The 23,162-nt window shown below is 35.1% G+C and overlaps 1 protein-coding gene across 4 annotated transcripts in view; it reads right to left on the bottom strand.

The window, feature by feature from the left end:
* pdm3 (pou domain motif 3) overlaps positions 1-23,162 on the bottom strand; it is a 1,106,201-nt gene that overhangs the window by 51,031 nt on the left and 1,032,008 nt on the right. For 3 of the 4 annotated variants that reach the window (XM_069842807.1, XM_069842806.1, XM_069842809.1), the window contains exons 8-11: positions 22,327-22,500; positions 16,754-17,013; positions 9,566-9,839; positions 3,553-3,733 (exon numbers count right to left, since the gene is read on the bottom strand). In XM_069842807.1, the coding sequence (XP_069698908.1) occupies positions 3,553-3,733; positions 9,566-9,839; positions 16,754-17,013; positions 22,327-22,500 (889 nt within the window). The remainder of the gene's footprint in view (positions 1-3,552; positions 3,734-9,565; positions 9,840-16,753; positions 17,014-22,326; positions 22,501-23,162) is intronic. The other variant, XM_069842808.1, reaches the window with a different exon arrangement.

The following is a 23,162-nucleotide window of genomic DNA, read 5'->3' as shown; positions in this document are numbered from 1 at the left end:
TTTCACAATTTTTACAATGGGTAAAATAGAACTGTACCAAAATGTCATCCCATGGACTCCATACTGCCTTTCAGCTCTAAGTGATTTAAGGGGAGAGGATGGTATTTTTTGGTGAAAAATGAGTAAATTAAAAAAAAAAAAAAATTATTTTAAATACTCTGTGATATGTGTGGAATGTTGTTGTTGTTGTTTTCTAATGCCAGGCGTTTGACAATGAAGTCATTTGACCTCTTGCACTCCAATATTTTTCAAAGATATTGTCATGGTCAGCCACTGAAGCACAGATTTTGAGGTGTTCCGAATCCATTTCTTGGTTTGAGTTCCACAATGGGCAGTTAGGGGACTGATATATTCCAATTCTATGCAGGTGTTTAGCCAAACAATCATGGCCTGTTGCCAATCTAAATGCAGCTACAGACGATTTTCGTGGTAAATCGGGAATTAACTGTGGATTATGATGCAGAGAGTTTCATTTTTTCCCTTGAGATTGTGTTATCAAATTTTGTTTGTTGAAGTCTAAGTATGTAGATTTAATAAATCTCTTCACAGAGTAAGACGTAGATTTAGTAACAGGTGGAATGCATAGCATAACATTTTGTGGGTATTTGTGCCCTTATCGGATGTTGAGTCGCCATTTTTAAACTTCCTGCGTTATGGATTTTTAAATCACTCACCCACTTTTATTGTTGTTTCCGGTAAATTAAATTTTCAAAAACCATTTTTTTTTTCTTTAAAATACCCTTTGATATGTGTGGAATGCATTGCATAACATTTTGTGGGTATTTGTGCCTTTATTGGATGTTGAGACATCATTTTTAAACTTCCTGCACTATGGATTTTTAAATCACACGCCCACTTTTATCGGTTTCCAGTAACTTCATTTTTTTTGCTACATTGCCAGACAAAAATGGATATAATTTCTGAACTATTAAAGATACATCCATGAAATTTAGAACACACATTCTTTAGACTATTAGGAAACTTTTCTCTGTAACAGAATTTTGTCAGTTGATTTCATTTTAAAAATACGTCCGTTTGTTTGCAAGAAAGGAAATCAGAAAATTTTTATTAAATTTTAATCGTTTATTTTACAAACGTAGGGACTAATATCAAAATTCTGTTACAGACAGTTTGTAGAACATGCTTTTGCAAATACATTGCAAAAAACTGTTTGAATCTATCTTTATAAACGGTTTAGATATATCGGTTTTAGTACAATCCTGTATTGGGTATATTTTTTTCAAATTTGGGACCCAAATAATTTCTTTTCAAAATATTTTTATTTGGTTGAGTTGCCACAGCTATGGGCTCTATACATACAAAAAATTAATATTTTAGGCTACACCAAATAGGAAAAAAGTTAAAAAAACACCATCCTCTCCCCTTAAGAAAATAAAAAAAATTTGAGAGTGTGTCCGAAAATCTTGCATGTAATCAAATTATGAATGTTGAAAATGTACAAGACAATGGGTAACTGTAACTACAATTTCAAGCTTACTAACAGATTTCTTGGTCAGACCAAACAGTATTAATATATATACCGGTATGTACATTTAAATCGCCACAGGCTGGCTTGACCTATCACAACGTCCACAAGATCGTGCTTCTGGCCGAAGCAGTGCAACACTGCAATGAAGTAAGCCTAACTCTATTGGGTATGTTAGAATTTTTTTAAGGCTTTGGATAAGACATTATTTTCAAAGCTTTCATTGGAACACAATTGTATCAGTTTCTAATAATGGTTTACAATATGCTTACTTACAAGTTACTTACAAGAGCAACTTACTCGAGAAACTAGCTAATAATTTTAGTAACTACTGAAGGCTGGCAGACTATACAGGGCTACTACAAAGCCTTTACCCGATTCCATAGCCTTGTATTATGAAAAGTATGAGACATACATTATTGAAAGAGAAACTCATCAAGTTTTTGGTCCATCAACTGCTACAAGTGCTCGATGTGACCTCCTCGACAAACATCCACTCGGTAGTCTAACTCCTGCCACACCCGCTGGAGCATATCACGATCAACTCTAGCCACTGCCGCACGGATCCGGTTATTAAGTTCTTCAAGATTAACTGGCAAAGGAGATGCATACACTTGATCTTTGACAAAAAAATCACAGGGAGTCAGATTTGGCGACCGAGGAGGCCAACGGAGAACACACCGATCGTTGTTAGAAGCCCGTTGATGTGGTTGATGCCTCAGTTACATGAAGATAAACCAGGGTTTTTATTTCAACAAGATGGGGCTCCACACATTTCCATCTGGAAGTGCGTGAGTATCTTAATGAGCATCTACCACAACGTTGGTGTGGACGGGCTTCTAACAACGATCAGTGTGTTCTCCGTCGGCCTCCTCGGTCGCCAGATCTGACTCCCTGTGATTTTTTTGTCAAAGATCAAGTGTATGTACCTCCTTTGCCAGTTAATCTTGAAGAACTTAATAACCGGATCCGTGCGGCAGTGGCTAGAGTTGATCGTGATATGCTCCAGCAGTTAGACTACCGAGTGGATGTTTGTCGAGGAGGTCACATCGAGCACTTGTAGCAGTTGATGGACCAAAAACTTGATGAGTTTCTCTTTTTATTGGTGTTACTTTCAATAATGTATGTCTCATACTTTTCATAATACAAGGCTATGGAATCAGGTAAAGCCTTTGTAGTAGCCCTGGAATAAAAACTACAAATCCGACAGGATTTGTCTAGTTTCTTAAAAAAATGTTACATTTGTGTGTACGCATGTATTTCTATCAAAAGTTTCAAGTTCGTGTCCGGAGAAATATATGTTTGTTAGTGTACATCGTAAAAAGTGGCAAAATGAATTGAAACAATGGTTTTCAGCTGAATGTACAGTAAATACACACCAAACTGTAATTACAGTAAGATATCACTTCAACCATTGGATAACTAATTTAAGCAAGCATAATCAAAATATAAATAGCGATATAATTGATTAGCACCACAATCAGGAATGTACATTTTCGTATGAAGTAAATTTACACCATTTGACTAACATTCATAAGGTGATTGCTTTTGTAAGTCTTCAGATATGTATGATTATGGCTGGAAATAGATTCAGTGCTTTGTGATACAGAGTAGCAGAAATGTGAGGTTCCATTTTGAACAGTTGAAGGCTGAGTACAATTGACCTTACTATCGTACTATGAATAATGTATACAGGAAAAACGGAACTAACTTTTTACAGGTGATCAACTGACGTTTTTAGGTGCATAATATCCTACAAGGAAATGATGATAACATTCTTAATATTTATTTTCATATATTTTGTTTCATACTGCAAACTTATTATGGTTTTTAAAGCCATCAACATTTTAAAACACCAACATAAGCGTTTTTTTTACACGTTTTGTCATGCGTAAGTGGTAAAAGACCCGTCTGCACCTATCTCTAAACCAGTACATTACTTCCTTAACATGTACTGTACATCTATGTGTGTTTTAAATGTAAAACTTTTATTATGATTTTCAGAGTAGAGAAGACTTCCTTTGATATCATAACAATAACACGTAAGTTTAATAGCAGTCCTTTACCTGCAGATGGCACTCTGGCTGTACGCAGGTCCTTCAGTGATGCTCAAGGCCTGCCCCACTTGAGTCTGGGTCAGCCCCAGGGACAGTCTTCGAAGTTTGAAAGCTTTCGCGAACTCCTTGATCTCATCCAAATTGATCCCGTCCACGACATTGCTATTGGTCTGGTTGATAGTTGGTTGATCTGCGTACAAGACAACAACATTAAAATACAAGTCTTTACTATTGTGTGTACCAAAATAATTCGTACCGGTAGAAGGCTGCATCTCAAAATTTTAAAATCTCATGTAGGAAGAAAATAATTTTCGATCATATATTGAGAACCGTTAATGACTTTATTTGATTCAGACCAGTGGTCCGCAGGTTGTGCATTTGTGACGTCGGAGCAAGGTCAGACTAGATGAGCACCTGAAGAGGAGCACCGCAATCGCACAACGGCAAGCTATTACAGTTGTATATTAATAAGTGGTTCAGGGGAATTGGTTAAGTTCTAGTTTTATTTATACGTTGTATTTCATCTGTACTGGATGACCCGTACATAATGTCATTGATTTTAGGGACTTATTCTTTGAGAAATTTCAAACAAACAAGGTAAATACAATTTTGCTCGTTTTTACTTCCTTATCGAGATAAAAATTATTCTATATGAAATAATTTATAGGATGAATGCACCAGTGTTGACATCCTCTCCTTCATAGTTTCATTTACACATTGTTCACTTTATTTCGTTTTCTTTCATTTTAGTTTCTATCGCCATTGTACGGCCAATGACTCTAGTCAAGTGCCACTGCATTGAATAAAAAAAAATAAATAATTTATAGGATTTTTGGGAAAGCCATTGTTTAATTCCCAATATGCTCAGTCAATTTAAGAGAGTGGTGTATTATGATTAATAATTGATTGAAATAATTTTAGTTTTGTCCTTTAAATGTGCAAAAATTTGATCCGAACAAATGTAACATTGTAAATTTCCTTTTGCAGAATGAAAAGTTACATTTCTTCGGATCAAATTTATACACATTTAAAGGACAAAACTAAAATCTTTTCAATCATTTGTTATCATAATACACTGCTCTCTTAAATTGACCGAGCATATTGGGAATTTAATCAATGGCTTTCCCAAAACACGCTAAGGAATGTTTCATATAAAAACCATGTTTGTCTCGAAAAGGAAACAAAAATGAGCAAAATTGTATAAAATAATCATATGCACGAAATTAGATGTAGGCCTATAGGTCGTTACTGTAGAGTTCGGCATTGTAGCTATTCTTCGCCCTCAAAGTTCTGGATGCTGATGTTCTTAAAAGAGAGCACAATTGCTCTGAGGGATGACGTCACAGACCACCGATTCTGCCATCACTGGCTTAAAGTATTTATTTCTATATTTGTATGTTTATAGCAGTTTCGAGCCTCATTTATATATGTGAACGATTCTGCAGCTGGCTCTATTATGAATTTCATGTTATTGTAAGGCCCAATTGTATAAAACTCCCTGACTAAAGATCAACTTTGATCGAAGATCAAAAAGTAAACCGAGTTCAGACACTTCTTCTATTGTATAAAACTTTTCTGCGATCAAATTACCTTGGTTCAAATGCAATCTAAGTTCACGTGAAAAGGATTTGGCAACATCGCATAAACAGGTGAAATACGTGATGCGCGGACCATGTTATACAGGTTTGTTCAGTGTTGCCAACCTAGCGATTTTAACTCTTTTTCAACAACAATTTCTTTTAACTTTTATATTGCTTAAATAGGGATTTAGTGACCTTTTTAGCACCCCATCGAGACAAAATTTAATCTTTCTTTGTTGATAATGAGAAATCTAGCGACTTTACAACTACTTTTTGGCGACTTTCCATATTACATTCTGTTGGAGACACTGGTTTTTTTTTTTTTGCAATGTAAATAATGGCGGACAATAAGAAGAAGGTAGAGTTGGGCAACACGATTCTTTTTCAGAAGTCGATTCCAACGATTCAATCACACATTACGAATCGATTCTAACGATTCGTTCACGATTCTTCTCAGTCTGCGATTCCAACTATTCTTTTGAATCGTCAACGAGTTCACGATTCTTCCCAGTCTGCGATTCCAACTATTCTTTTGAATCGTCGCAAGACACTTTCCTTTGCAAACCACGCGTAGAACAAAAAGTTCTCCATCTCTCTCATAGATGGCATAAGAGGCGAGACATTGGATTGTCTCTTTCCCATTGGCTGGAACCATTCAGTATGAACTCCATTAGTCTACAAAATTACCCAAGATAATTTCTCTAAATTATAATTTATCAACTGAACCTTATTATGAAGTACATTTTTTGCATTACATCTCTATTTAACTATGCAAATTTCAGGTTTGTGTTCATTATTTTCCATACTTAACAAATGCAGTACATATTTTGATTTCACTCTCGCTCGGGAGCATTCGACACGGTTCGGAAATGTCCGTTGACAGGTTACATCAAACAACGAATAGAATCGTGGGTTACGATACCATGCCGATTCCTTCATATTCTTTTGAATGACGATTCGTTACGATTCGTTTGAACGACGATTCGTTACGATTCTTTTGAACGACGATTCGTTGATACCACGAATCGATTCTTACGATTCTTTATTATTAGTCGTTCGAATGAACGATTCGTTCACGAATCGACCCAACTCTAGAAGAAGGTAAACTGTTCTCCGAGTTGTTATCATGTTATGGTGCTTGATACTGCTAAACATAATAAAGCTTTATAAAACGACAATTTTCGTTTAGTAATACAGTTAATTGAACATTTATGAATGTACCTATCATATCCATTAATAATTAATGGTTGTTATAAACATAATATAATTATAGGTTATGTTATTTGATAATGCTGAACACGATAGAGCCTTATAAAATATAAGAATGTTTGTGTATTAAGGCAAGAAATTGAAAGAAATATATATAAATGTACCTAACATATCTATTAATATTAATAATAATAATAATAATAATAGATATTTTATTTGCAAAATATGTCACTCGTATATTTCAAACAGAAAAGAAATAACTGAACTTGGATCATCTAACTTAATCGGAGAAATTTCTTCAGTCAAAGTTGACTTTAGTTTGAGACAAATTAATCTCAGATTAGACTTTATACAACACAAAATTCCAAGTTTAGCTGAAACAAGGATCAATTTAACCTCTGTTCTAAGATTAAATGGTTTATACAATCGGGCCTAAGTATATTAAAATGATTATAAACCAAAATATTTTCTTACATTGATTTATCACGGTTGTATAGTTTTGTTTTCGTACGAATGTATTTGTGCTGTTTCTATACTGTCTCAGAAGAATGGATCGCGCTCTGTCAGTGCATAGGCACCGTACCGCCACTGCTCAGTTGAACTATCCACGCTATGCTCAGTATGCAGAAATTGCCGAGCAAAGAGCAAGTTGGCTCTGTTGTATGACGTCACAGAGCATGGAACATGTCGGCCACTGATTTAGACTGAGATATGCCTGGATATGGGAGGAGGAAAATGTAGTGTAGCATCTTACACATGTTTCTTTGACTACTGCGTTATTTTCCTAATAGGAGATTAGAGTTGGGGGTTCCTAATGTTTGAAAGATCAAGTTCATTTTCATGTGAATCTTGAAAATTGAAAAACCAGAATCTGCAGGCGAAAGAAAATCCTTGTGCATGGGGAACAGTTGGTTCTTTATGTACACCAGTGCTGCATTGAAGTTAAATCGCTCGCTTGAACTCTGTCGAGTGTCGCACCCTCGAGTGAGATACGATCGGTCGTGATACGCTCGTAATGAATAGAAGCACAGTAGAAGGTCATCTCACCGACATGTCTTATCTTGTATGGAAGGCGACAGATAAGATACACATATGTTTTGCTCACACGGTAAAAATAAGGCTTTATTTTCTGCGTTTATGACAAACGTTTAATGGAACAGTCAATGCAACGTACCAAAACAGGAACATGAAGTTATAAATAAAATAGTATGAAAAACTTCGATATACAGTTATTATTGCTAATTAATAATTACTCAATATTTGATTTACCACATATATAATATGATAGGTCCATACATAGTGTTCCGCCTATATACTGCGACAATGTAGAAACGTTTTACAAAATATTATTGATATAGCAGTAGATTAATAACAATATTAGTACAGAGATGACGTCACAGAAAATATAATAAAACGAATAATCATGCTGCACAACTGTTACAGACGCAAAGATTGATACACTAATTATTATTATTATTATTATTATTATTATTATTAGAAAACTTGATACAGTTCTTGTATTATCGTGATTGTGTTCTCCGTTTATAATAATTACTATTCCATTAAACGTTTGTCATAAACGCAGAAAATAAAGCCTTATTTTTACCGTGTGAGCAAAACATATGTGTATCTTATCTGTCGCCTTCCATACAAGATAAGGCATGTCGGTGAGATGACCTTCTACTGTGGTTCTATTTATTACGAGCGTATCACAACCGATCGTATCTCACTCAAGGGTGCGACACTCGACCGAGTTCAAGCGAGCAATTTAACTCCAATGCAGCACTCTGGTACTCAGTGACACAGCAATTGTAATTGTAATTGTAAATTTAATATTAATTGTAATCTTATTGTTCATGTTATAGTTGTAATCCCCTGGTAGAGGGGCAGAGAAGGCCTGACGGCCTTATCTCTACCAGGTTAAATAAATAAATCTAATCTAAACAGCAAACGAAACTGAACGAGGCTGAGTAACACACACTGTTTACAGCTAAGGCGCCTGCAAGACTAATCTGGTTACGAAAAACGGGGGGGGGGGGGACCGCTTGCTGCGCATTCGGTGAGTGCTGTGTCTTCCTGCCAAGGTAATGCTTTCTGAGCAACACCGGAGACCTCGAGTTGCATCGTACATGAGAAACCCGTTAGTTTGTGACCACTGCTGCTACAGACTTAGCCATTTGCAGTAGAAAAACTTGAAACTATTAACATAGATGTTCTTCAGAAAGTTTCCAATTCACTGTGGGCTAAAGCAGGGAGATGCACTATCACCTTTACTTTTTAACTTTGCTCTAGAGTATGCCATTAGGAAAGTCCAGGATAACAGAGAGAATTTGGAATTGAACGGGTTACATCAGCTGCATGTCCATGCGGATGACGTGAATATATTAGGAGATAGGTTTGGAAGTAAATCCCGAAAAGACAAAGTATATGATTATGTCTCGTGACCAGAATATTGTACGAACTGGAAATATAAAAATTGGAAATTTATCTTTTGAAGAGGTGGAGAAGTTCAAATATCTTGGAGCAACAGTAACAAATATAAATGATATTCGGGAGGAAATTAAACACAGAATAAATATGCGAAATGCCTGTTATTATTCGGTTGAGAAACTTTTATCATCCAGTCTGCTGTCAAAAAATCTGAAAGTTAGAATTTATAAAACAGTTATATTACCGGTTGTTCTTTATGGTTGTGAAACTTGGACTCTCACTTTGAGAGAGGAACATAGGTTAAGAGTGTTTGAGAATAAGGTGCTTAGAAAAATATTTGGGGCTAAGAGGGATGAAGTTACAGGAGAATGGAGAAAGTTACACAACACAGAACTGCACGCATTGTATTCTTCACCTGACATAATTAGGAACATTAAATCCAGACGTTTGAGATGGACAGGGCATGTAGCACGTATGGGCGAATCCAGAAATGCATATAGAGTGTTAGTTGTGAGGCCAGAGGGAAGAAGGCCTTTGGGAAGGCCGAGACGTAGATGGGAGGATAATATTAAAATGGATTTAAGGGAGGTGCGATATGATGGTAGAGACTGGATTCATCTTGCTCAGGATAGGGACCAATGGCGGGCTTATGTGAGGGCAGCAATGAATCTCTGGGTTCCTTAAAAGCCAGTAAGTAAGTAAGTTCTTTAGAAAAACATGGGGCACCTTTAAATAAGGAGGGTGATATGCCCCCTTCGATCATATACCCAATCTTACAATATTCAACATAACAATTGACTTACTGGGAGAATCAGCCAAGAAGTCTGAGGTGGGGCTGCCGCGGCTGTGCTGCGTGCCCCCTCCGCCCCCGCCACCGCTGCCGTTGCTGGAGGAGTGCTGCAGGGAGGTGGACGAGGACGACGAGGAGGACTTGGCGTGCTGCTGCTGCTGTTGCTGCGGCGATGCATGTGTCGACGTGATGGTGATATCGGAGTTGCTGGCCGCTAATCGGTTGATCACGTTTAGCGATGATTCTGTTCCATTTAGCAAACCATTCTGATGGTGTTTGTCTGGTACCTGGTGAAATAGGTGAGCAATTTATTTATTTAGCATCTTCATTTTTCAGACAGGAAAAAAAAATCCACATTTATACATTCTAATCTTGTGAGTGAAGTTGGTACAAAAGGATGCACTCGCACATTCAAGGAAAATGAAGTAAGGCTAAATAATTAACATATTGTTAAGGCTTACACTGGAGCCTGAGGCTTACTGAGCATTAACGTACCTTTGTTAATTTCAATTACAATTAGCCTTTTGACTGTAAGGATTTGCAAGTTATCTGTAGGGATTGCAAGTTATCTATACTAATAATAAATCTGTAGCCGAAATTTTTCTGGTAATTTTCGATTTTCCAAAAATAATTGGTCCTGACATATACAATTAACCACCCTGAAACCGAAAATCGCATTTTTGAAATTTTTGTTTGTATGTCTGTCTGTATGTTTGTTACCTTTTCACGCGATAATGGCTGAACAGATTTCGATGAAAATTGGAATATAAATTAAGTTCGTTGTAACTTAGATTTTAGGCTATATGGCATTCAAAATACTTTATTTAAAAGGAGGGTTATAAGGGGGCCTGAATTAAATAAATCGAAATATCTCGCTTATTATTGATTTTTGTGAAAAATGTTACATAACAAACGTTTCTTTAAAAATGATTTCCGATAAGTTTTATTCTTTAAAAAATTTTGATAGGACTGATATTTAATGAGATAAATGAGTTTTAAAATTAAAATAACGCCATCTAAGATGGTGCAATGAATAAAGAACAAATGACTTCGTATATAAGGGGCCTTGGACAACAACAATCGAAAGCTATTACACATAGCCTACAGATAATGTTTCTGTGTTTGTATGAATTAATATCAGAAGCTAAATTAACCGATTTGTATAATTAATTATTATTTCACCATTGGAAAGTGTAGTTTCTGTAGATGGACATAATGATATAATGTTATTACAGTAACGTCTGAGTAAATCGAGGACAGGTAAGATTAAAATAGCTTCTTATGCACAGAAAATGTGATAGGCTATTTTGTACATTCGTTTTCTGTATTTCTTAAAATAATATTTATGTACACACTCATTTTAATCTCAGAGAATTAATGAACAACGAGAGTGTATTGATTTAGTATGCAGTAATAGTACGTTAGCTTAGCAATCCATTATTTTATAATTCAAATTTTAACTATGCACAATTGAATCGTGTTAAAATACATAAAATATATACGCAATAAATGCAATGCAAAAAAAATTGGGTAATGAGCGAAGCAGATTATCTTGCGCTGTTGTAAAAGTTGTTCCCTGGATCAAACGTCCTATTTTAATTATGTAACTACTTTATATTTATTTCTAACAGGTGCAGCGGAGCGCACGGGTACGGCTAGTACATAAATAATTCTAGTCTAGCTGTAGCTCTATGTGAACCGTGGATGATCTGAGAAGTACAGACTGCATCACTGAGATGTGATTGGCTGGATGGAGCTGCCAGACACATTCCAAATAAAAGTTACAGAACTTCGAACATCATCGAATATTCGATCTTTAAAAAAATATATACAGTATGTATACGTTGTAGAAAGCTCATTCACATACAGGCCTGTTTAAAAATAAATGTTACAAAGATCACAAATTTTCCACAATAATAAATACAGACGTATCAATGCATTAAATACCTTTCTTTTTTCTCCCTTTTCTTTTCTTTTTGGGGGGAGATGGAGCTTGAGCCCCCTTACCACCCCCCCCCCCCCGTGGGTGTGCCACTGCACATTGAAAAAATTGTGCAAGAGTAGAAAATAAAATATCAAGGTTGTCTGAAACGTCAAAAGGAATTAAATAAGGAAGTATACTCTTTCCATATTTGTTTAATGTTGCATTAAATGAAATTAAAAAAATTACAAAAAATAAAGACACAGAAGAAAATCTAACATTTTTCACATATCCAGATGATATATTAATATGGGAAGAAAATTAATTCAAATTACAAAAAACACTGGAAGAATGGCAGAGAATTAGAAAAATATGACCTGCATCTAAATCTTGAGAAGTGTTCAGTAGTGAAAACTGGATGTTGTTATACTAAGATTGGAAATCACATTTTAAAATAAGCTGAGAAAGTAGATTGTTTAGGAAGCAGGATTTCATATACAGGAAAAATTAAACAGAAATCACTAATAGGATTGCACAGGGTGCTAAATTTTATAACACAACCAGCTGAAAGCACCCGGCGTTGCCCGGGTTGTACTTTTTGCTTCTTTTATTTAATTAAGCTGGTTTTTAGACTTCCCGGAAATCTCAGAAACTCAACTATAGACAATCAAAACGAATTGTCTTTAATAAGCTTTCCTTGTCCATAAAGATGAATCTTTACATAGCATCACTTACATGAATTAATGAACTTCTTAGCCAAATGCCTGAAAGGATTAACTCAACTTAAAACAACTACAGATCAGGCAATGAAAGGAAACATTTCATCACTTGCCTTACTTTCAAATGTGTTTTAATTTGTATGTATATATTCTATATACATATATATGTGTTTATTTATTTATTCTGACGTAATTAAGGCCATCAGGCCTTCTCTTCCACATCACCAGAAATACAAATAAAATAATAAAGAAACCAAACTATAAATACAGTACCATTACAAATGCTAGTCGCACTGAAATTGCAATTACTTAAAATCGAAAGGGATGTTAGTGGGTATCATAGGAATACGTGAGATAAAAACATCTTCTCGTTTCGTTTTCCCAGTTAATATTGTCACTTCTATTGCTACGTTTCGAATGAATTTTTTCACACCAATTCTTGTTCCATTGCATGATTTTGGTGGGTCAATATTTCGCAATAGTAGTATTGCTGATTCAATATCAAATATTAAAACAATTATATGGTAGCAACCCTTGTAGTCTCAAAGAATTCAAGAATTCAGTTGAATAAAACACAGCTTGCTCACTATCTACAGCTACATCGAGAAATTCTTAATATGGTCTTGGACTGCGTAAAGATATTTGTGTGAAATTGTGCGTATTTGCTTGTTTTCCGCACAGAACCAATATGCGGTAAGTGTGAAATACCACATTCAGTATTCCCAACGTAACACAAATAACAATTTCCCGCTTCTTACCGCTTAAGCGCGACATTCATTTTACTGCTTTAGGCTTTTAACATATTATTTTTAGAGACGTTTAACATGTTAATAATTATAAATTGGAAACTTACCACTGCAATTTCAACTAAATTGCACTGTTAATTATTGTTTTTAAATATTTGCAAAAATTACGTAAGCTTAAAGTCTACTACTCCACGAAAGCTATTGTATTCCTGATACAAGTAACATTAAGGAAGCCGTGAAAAAATCAACAAGACTCCAGATGCCGATGTTTAATATTGTTAAAATATTAAAATGAAAAAATAAATCATTACATAACCTTACCGTTTGTTTTAAGTTCGCATTTATAGACTGGGGGGAAAAAAAGACAGACGTATATCACGGCCTGCTGGAGTATAGATATTTTTGTTTTCTAAAGTTGCAGTCATTAAACAGAAACCAAGATGGAGATTTCATTGCAACTAATTAGAAATTCGTCTTTCAGGTATGTAATAAACGATCTTCGCACAAAATAATGTACGATACACGAGCGGTATGTTTGTTTTCATGTTCTCAGAAATTAAAAAAGCTCAACTACGTTTCGCTTTTTCAATCTTTTCCTCAAACATGAAAACGTCAACATACCGCTCTTGTAACGTATATTACTATTATTGCATGAATTGCCTAGATTTTAGCCTTCATGCTGTATCAATAATGTTATATTTTAATTTCGTGTTATAATTTCCATGGCCTCGTGAAAGTCGATGTTGAATACAACAGACAATAATAAAAAACATTTGACTATACAAGATTGCAATTTAGTACTAAACATGAATGTTTGATCGTACTTATTTTAATGTTTTTATTGTTTAATCAATTTAACATCCATTTGCACAATTTTAATGTAGCCTATGTTTTTCTCCTGGTTATGAAGGTTAAATGTGCAAACTTTGGCACATATCAGTCAAAGCGTGTAGATTTGTATTGAGAACATACATACATACCCACATTCACTTTTATATATTAGATAAAACAGGCTTTGGACAATGAAGGATAACACTTCCAAACTGGTCAGCCAGGGAATTTCCTAAAAAGTAAAGAATTTCCTAAGAAGTTGTAAAGTTAATCAGTGACAATAAAACATATTTTGTGGAACTGGGATGTGTCAAAAGAAATCAAAATTATGATGTATAAATGTTTGTACAGGCCTATAGTGACGTATGGCGCTCAGACCTGGACCATGACCAATGGACATAAGTACAATCCAGGCAGGAGAAATTAAATTGTTACGGAGCATAGAAAAGGAAAGAAGAAGGAACATATTCAGAAATGAAGTTATTAGACAGATATTAGTAGTTCAAAAACTAAAAGATACAGTAGTGAAATGAAAAGAATGAATGAAAGAAGAATACCAAGAAGAGCATTGGAAATGAAAGTCAAAGGTGTAAGAACATTAGAAAGACCCCAGACTAGATGGATAGATCAAGTATGCGTAGATTTAAAAGAGAGAGGCTATGATTGGGAAAGAATTCAAGTGGAAGAATTGTGGCAAGACAGGATTTTGTGTTCCGAGATGACCCACAACTGTGTGGAGGTGATCTACTGACTATCACTTAAATTCACAATGAGCATAATGAAGGAAAAAAATTGTTATGACAATGGAGGTGTTGAAAAAATATATTGTGAGATTACTAGAAAAATTTGGCAAGTCTCATTATTTTCCTATGTAGTTGGACTTTTTCCAGTAAGCCCAGGATTATTAATGAAAACGCTACAGGAGACGAGTGATGTGTAAAATAACTAAACTAAAATTACATATATAGGCCTAGGCTTCAATTTTGTTATTACTGAAAGTTAAATTAAAAAACTAAAAGAAGTTTCTCTTTGTTTTTAATCACACTACAGTTTGAGAATAGTGACTTGCTTGCAGACTCTCATTCAATCCTGAACAGATGGAAAAACTATTTTGGGCAACTACTAAATGTACATAGGCCAAATAGAAATGATCGGGACGAAATTCAAATACAAACTGCTGAGCCATTTATACCCGAACCCACGCTTTCAGAAGTCGAAATAGCGATAGAAAATCTGAAAAAGTAAAAGTCTCCAGCAGAATTAATAGAAGGGGGTGGAAGCGCATTATCTAACGAAATTTATAAGCTTGTACTTGCAATTTGAGAAAAGGAAATTGTACCAGAACAATGGAAGGAGTCCATAATCGTACCTATTTTCAAGAAGGGGGACAAGACTAACTGTAGTAACTTTCGAGGAATATCACTTTGCTAAAGTCGTACAAAATTTTGCCCAATATTCTTTTGAGAAGATTAGCTCCATATGTAGATGAAATTATTGGGGATCGTCAGTGTGGTTTTAGGCGTAACAGATCGACTATTGATGAGATTTTTTGTATTCGACAGATATTGGAGAAAAAATGGGAGTATAAGGGTACAGTACATCAGTTATTCATCATCATCATCATCATCATCATCCTTCACGAATTAGGCCTCTGTAGACCTGTTTCGGCCCCATCTAGCAGTCTTCTTAACGGTCTTCCTGGTCGACGATGTCCTCTAGGTTTATATTGCATCATAATTTTTGGGATTCTTGAATTTTCCATTCTTCTTACATGATCTAGCCAATTGAATTTGTATCTGGTGATTTTTTCTTCTACTGACTCTACTTCTAATTGTTCTAAAATTTCTTCATTCCTTTTTCGGTCTAAAAGAGTATATCCTGCTGTTCTCCTGAAAAATTTCATTTCCGTTGCTTTGATTCTGTTCATGTCTTTTTTCTTTAATGTCCAAATCTCGCTTCCGTATAGAAGGGTGGGTAATGCTAGTGTATTATATATTTTTATTCTTGTAGATTTTTGTACTAATTTAGCTTTTAATGTATTGTTTATTATTCCTAGAATTTGTGTAAATTTGGTAATTTTCTTGTTCACATCCTTTTCATTTTGATAAGATATTTCACAACCCAGATAATTGAAATTTTGCACTTGTTCGAGGCATTGGTTATTGTGTATTATCTTACTTCTCACTGGGTCTTGTCCTAAAAATGCCATTACTTTTGATTTTTGTGCTGAAATTTCCATCCCAAAATCTTTTAATATTTCATTTAATGTATACAATCCTCTTTGTAAATTATCCTCTGAATTGGAAATTATGACTTGATCATCGGCATAGAGTAAGGTATTTAATGTTAGAGCACTGGTTATTTTGATTCCTGATGTGTAGATTTGGTTCCATTTTAAAATAATTTCATTTATATATCAGTTATTCATAGATTTCAAAAAGACATACGACTCTGTTAAGAGAGAAGTTTTATATGATATTCTTATTGAATTTGGTATTCCCAAGAAACTAGTTCGATTAATTAAAATGTGTCTCAGTGAAACGTACAGCACAGTTCGTATAGGTCAGTTTCTGTCAGATGCGTTTCCAATTCACTGCGGGCTAAAGCAAGGAAATGCACTATCACCTTTACTTTTTAACTTCACTCTAGAATATGCCATTAGGAAAGTCCAGGATAACAGAGGGGGTTTGGAATTGAACGGGTTACATCAGCTGCTTGTCTATGCGAATGACGTGAATATGTTAGGAGAAAATCCACAAACGATTAGGGAAAACACGGGAATTTTACTTGAAGCAAGTAAAGCGATAGGTTTGGAAGTAAATCCCGAAAAGACAAAGTATATGATTGTGTCTCGTGATGAGAATATTGTACGAAATGGAAATATCTTCGAGCAACAGTAACAAATACATATGTTTCAAATGATTAATAAACATGTTTTGGTAGAGGAAAGGAGCCACAATGTGTTTATATGGAAATGTTATTACCGAATAGTGGTGATTGTGCTGCTGGTGATGGGATGATCTCTGAGGCGCCTGGTGGTTGGATACGGAGTTTTGTTGAGCTGTTGCTGGTAGCAAGGATGGCTGCTGCGGAAGTAACTGGGGCTGCTGCATCGCAGACAGCAGTTGCTGGTGCTGCTGCACAGCCGCCGTGCTGCCGTTCGTCAGCAGGTGAGGTAGAGAAGCCGCGGCGGCCGGGTTCAGGTTGATGCCGGGCCCGAGCGTCGGACTCGGAGACGGCACTGCTGACAAACCAAACTCTCATGTTTCTGTTCGCTTTAATGAATGCTGAACATCAATTTCTCGTGTTTTTTCTCACAGCCCTAATTCTCAATATCACTTGGTTATTTCTCTACTTTTCAGTCTAATTCAATATGTACGAAAATTTTGTGGCAAAACTATGAATTCATTCTGATATATGTTGTTTTTGTTTTCTAATGCCAGGCATTTGACAATAAAGTCATTTGACCTCTTGCACCCCAATATTTTTCAAAGATATTATCATGACTAGCCACTGAAGCACAGATTTTGAGGTGTTCTGAATCCATTTCTTGGTTTGAGTTGCACAATGGGCAGTTAGGGGACTGATATATTCCAATTCTATGCAGGTGTTTGGCCAAACACTCATGGCCTGTTGCCAATCTAAATGCAGCTACAGACGATTTGCGTGGTAAATCGGGAATTAACTGTGGATTATGATGCAGAGAGTTCCATTTTTTCCCTTGAGATTGTGTTATCAAATTTTGTTTGTTGAAGTCTAAGTATGTAGATTTAATAAATCTCTTCACAGAGTAATACGTAGATTTAGTAACAGGTCTGTAAGTAGCAGTGCTGCCCTTCTTTGCTAAAGCATCTGATATATTACTTTTACTTGTTTATCTATTTTTTTTTGTCTCAGATATAACTGCTATTGAAATTCCTTTCTTTGCCAGTATGTCATCTAGTTGATCATCCTTGTGAAATATACCCTACAGAGGGATCAGTCTATTAAATACAGGATATAAAATATTTACCAGCATAATCAAGAACAAATTGTATAAACATTATGAAACACTTTTCGGAGAAAAACAAAATGGCTTCCGAAAGGGAAGATCATGTTGCGATGGATATTTTACATTAAAATTATTGATGGAAAAACACCGGGAATTCAACTTAGAAACACATATTGCTTTCATTGATTTAGAAAAAGCATTCGATAGGGTGTACAGAAATAAATTATTAAATGTATTAGCCACAGACCATGTTCCACAACAACTTATAGCAAACATATATAATATCTATAAAACAAATCTAATTGCAGTAAGGTGTGACAATAAATTATCGCATTAGACAGAAATTCATACAGGAGTAAGACAAGGCTGCGGCCTTTCACCGTTGCTATTTATTATATATATGAATCAAATAATTAGAGAATGGAAACAATTGCCTCGTGGATATATACAACTCAATAGACATTTACAACTAGATTCATTACTTTTTGCAGACGATTTAGCTCTGGTAGCATCCTCAGAAGATGAATTACAACGTTCAATTTTTAATTTTAACAAAATTGGAATTAAATAGGATATGAAAATCAATAAAGAAAAAAACTAAAATTATGGCTTTCTGCGGAAAATATCTTGTGCCTAGCAAAATATGCTTAGATTAAAAAATATTAGAAAGGATAAATTATTTTACATATCTCGGATACACATTATCTTTTTTCGATGAAGTACACATTTCACAGAAAATTTCTAAATACACCAAAACAATGGGAATAATTAACACCATTATGAAACCTTCCCTAGTACAAAGGCATACTCGAATTCGCCTTTACAAGACCTTGGCGAGACCTGTACTTTGTTACGGCAGTGAGGCATGGACATTGAGGAAGAAAGACGAAAGCAGAATAACGGCTAATGAAATGAAATTTATGAAATATACAGCGGGATATACGAAATGAGATCACAAACGCAATGAAGATGTAATGGAAGAATTGCAACTAGAACCTGTAATTAATCAAGTAAAACATTATCGGAACAACTGGATAAATCATCTGCATCGCATGCATAGAGATAGAATCTCAAAAGTTATGCTCCACTATCCTCCAAACGGGAAGAGATCTCTCGGTCGTCCAAAGAAGCGCTGGATTGAAAATTCAACTGTGAGATCGTAACAGGCCATTTGGCCTAATACTTGAAGGGAAGAAGAAGAAGATTAATTTTTTTTTCTAATGACGGGTATTTGACTTTTCGTCATTCAGCCATATGAAGCCAGTTGTGTAGATCAATTAATTGACAGAGTCATTGGCCAGGGTGCAGCATATGAGGCTGGTCTACACTACACCCAAAATGAGATGACATGACATGATGATGGAAATTTGTTAGGATGCCACAAGGGGAACTGAGCTTCACGAATAAAATCCCTGTGTTACCTGGACAAGTTACAAATCAGGGGTACACCAGGGATCGAACCTGGGTCCAAGGGATTATAAGTCCAGCATTCTAGCCACTAGACCACCATAGTGGCTTTACTTATTTATTATTTATTTAATCTGACAGGATTAAGAACATAGGACTTCTCTTACATCCTACCTAATAACACGTACAAACACAACAAATGCAAACAGTGACAGAAAATAATGCAAATTACATTAAAGTCTAATAGAGAATCACCAGGATCACAAGGGAATACTAAAGAACACTTATAACAAAGAAAAAAGAGGAGGAATTAATAATAATAATAATAATAATAATAATAATAATAATAATAATAATAATAATAATAATAGGACATTATAATATAAACATATTATGTTAATACAACTGATAATATGACTGGTAATGTAGTTATTATATTTATTATGGCTTAAGGTATATGTACACCTTTACATACAAAAAATTTTGTTTTGCATAATTTTGCTCTGTAAAATTTTTATATAATTGAGAATGGCACCAGAAAGAGAATGACGTGAACAGATCCCTTGAAATTATGTCTAAATAGTTTATAAAAATTATTTTGTTCATAATTTTGACATGCAACTTGAAATATGATAGCTCATGTACTTTTTAAGATAGAGCCACAGTTTCTTCACTGTTTTATAGCTAAAACTATTCTTTAGTGCCTGACATAGAGCTATTTTTTATTTTCATTTACATTAATTAAATATTACCATATATGTAACTTATACTAATATTTTATGTTGCATATATCATGTAAAAAATCCATAGATAATTATTAATTATATTAATGTTATTTTACTCATTGTCAGGCACTGGGGGACATTTCAAGCTTCAAAATGACACCAATATCTTCTTGGTATCACCATATTTGACTGAGATATCATGTTTAAAATAATTAAATATTCTAAAATTACTATTTACAGGAAATGAGCCACAAACTTTCAGAGCCTAGAAGACTCCATCATCATATGTCACCCCTTAAGCAGCTTCATGTCGGTCCAGTTTCAGCTTCTTTCTGCCTCTCAAATACCTCCGCCTTGTTTTAACTTCAGGTGTTGAATGTTTTTTTGACATTTTTGTTCTTATTTTCCATTGATGCAACAAATCCTGCTATGGTGCTTGTCCCAGGGTTTATGCCCATCCTCCTCAGAATTTTAATTTCTACTTTTGGACTCTTATTAAAATGACGTACAACATCATTGACACACAAATTTACAGTTTCATGACTAACAGTAAAAGATTATAAATTACTTCATTATGTAAAAACGTGTTTTCAATCTAATGATCATGCCTTGATATCTATGCATCTATTTTGGGACTAGAAAGAAGTTTATTTTACAAGGAATGCTGGACGAGGGGATTGGCAGCTAGGAGGATCATTCCAAAAGTAATCCACAACATTTCTTTACAAATTACATTTTTATCCTACAGCTTTGCTATTTTCATAGAATGTAGATACATCCTTCAGGAAGAATACGTCACTTTTCCACATAATCCCCGCACCTTTCAAATGACCTCCATAAATTGTAAAGGTTTAGAATAAAAAATATATTAAAAAAAAATGTTGTGCATTACTTTTGGAGTGATCTTCGTAGAAGTGACCGTGCCTGATGACGCAGAATTTTGGAAAACGAGACTTATCTGGAAAACCATAAGGCATAAATCGAAAATTATTATATCAAATTAAAGGGGCGAAAATTCTCTATTAAAATAGTTATATTTTGAAAATTGTAATTTTTCATCATTTTTTGCGTTTTGTGGGTGTGCATTACCTTAAGCCTAGTTCTGCAACTCGAAAAGTATTTAGCAAGCAGTTCCATGAAGAAGACTGTGATTCTTTGTTTACACCTGAATTGTGATATTGTCCGACAGTCTCCGATATGATCAGGGAGAGAATTCAAGAACCTTGGATACAGAAAGATGACGAGTAGAAGGATGTTCTGTCCAAAGGAACAGAGAGAAGGTTCCGGGTTCGAGGTAGTGAAAGTGAACGAAAGACACGCTAGATAAAAGAGCGTGAAAGTGTGGATGATTTCAGATAGTAATAAGAGAGAATTGAAAATTTGTCTTTCTTTAAATGAATCCCAAGACAATAATTTTAGTGACATAAGTACCGTACACGATTGAATTTTCTAATGTTACAAACGCAGGTATTGTGAACTCTGTGGACAAATCATAGGCTAGGCTATTTAAGTTCATGAATAAAGAATCGCAATGATCGAAACGGGACATATTAAATGTTAAGCACAGGAACGCCATTTCGTAATTTCAATTTAACAAACACGCCAAACGAAATTATCTTTGCACCAAAAATGGATGCTCCCTGGACCAAATTATCGTATTTTATAATTGTTTGAATGCAACAGAAGCCAGAGGTCTTGCTGGTAATTTGCTAGGAGACGTCGTTGCATATAGACCTCTTTTACACTAAACCTAAAATTTGTTTTTGCAAGATATACTAAAACCCTAAACTGACCTAACCTTACCTTTTCCTTAATCTGTGACAGGTTAGGTTAGTGTTTTAGTATACTTTGTATACACTAAGGTTAGGTTTAGTGTAAAAGTGGTCTATATGCAACGACGTCTCCCAGCAAATTACCACATATTCTTATGTAGGCCTATGTATGTCACTTGACTTTGGAAAGTTGAATTTGAATCTAAATATAAGCTTAATCCTAAATTTTTCACTGTTTTGTCACAGCCTATGTAACTGTGGTATTATTTATTTTCGTGTTCGATTGAGTTCAGTGGTCAGATCTATTTTATATAATGTAATTACACATGTATCTTGCATTTGTTTCTGTTTTATCTCTTTTTTCATGTTATATGCAATTCTGTGTGTTTTTTTTTTAACAAATCTGTACTGTCTATTGTAATTGGGGCTTTGCCCTATTATAGACATAAATAAATAAATAAATAAATAAATAAATAAATAAATAAATAAATAATGCTCGTTGATGTCTCATTATTATAGCTTGCGATTTTTCTGGTTTAGCCCGAGTCCAAATTTCTGCGCCCATTGAGCTACAGATCTTCCCGATCACAGTGTCACTGACTGTACAATGTGGGGGTTAGTGTAAGTCACCAGTACACACCTATCTGGCAGATTCTGGTTACCTGTACTGGCAGCAGCGGCAGAAGCGGGTGCGAGAAGGTGGTGCGGCTGCGCTAGCGTCTGGAGGTTCGCAAGCGTGGTGGTGACCACCTGTCCGTTGCTGAGGGCAAGATTCACCATTTGCCCACTCGTCACATGATTGACTGGAATTGTAAGGATGGTTTGCGTTGCAATACCTGAAACATATGAATCTGTGTTACGTCTTCAGTCAACAAAGCTCAATGAAGTAACTTTCAATATTTTAAACTCGGATTGAAGAGGTACTGAAGTTGTAACCTCACCTACCTCAATCATAATCTCACCTGTACATGGCGAAACCTGCTCTAGGCATTGACTTATTTGAGGTTTAATCGTAATGCAGTGGATGTCAATACAAATAATGTGGCCCAAAAATGTACGAATGTACGACAGCGATCACACGACTATAACTTGTTTTTGAATAAAAAAAAAAAAAAAAAAAAAAAAAAAAAAAAAAAAAAAAAAAGATGGGACATGGTAGGAGCGTTGCGATCGGAAAAACAACTGAATGTCACATAGCGTGGTAGGCCTGTTGCTATGGTAATAACGGTTGAGTTGCCAAACTTACCGTTCCCACATGACGAGTGCTTAAATAACTCTCTTGGCGATATTTATTTTGCATACAGCGTTAGCATTGGTACGTTTCGTCTTTGATTCTCTGTCAATTTTTGTATTGTTTTCTTACCTTCGCGTCGATTGTCAATGAATGTTTTAACGTCGGCTATCTTAACGACAATTGCTAGCTTCCATCAGCTGGCAGCGTGGTAGCACCAAAGACGTTATAATAGTATACTAGACTCACACAGAGCGCTGGTGTGCT

The sequence above is a fragment of the Periplaneta americana genome, chromosome 13, assembly GCF_040183065.1.
Source record: "Periplaneta americana isolate PAMFEO1 chromosome 13, P.americana_PAMFEO1_priV1, whole genome shotgun sequence".
Lineage (NCBI taxonomy): Eukaryota > Metazoa > Arthropoda > Insecta > Blattodea > Blattidae > Periplaneta > Periplaneta americana.
The sequence above is the reverse complement of the archived record's forward strand: the minus strand, read 5'-3'. Positions and strand labels throughout refer to the sequence as shown.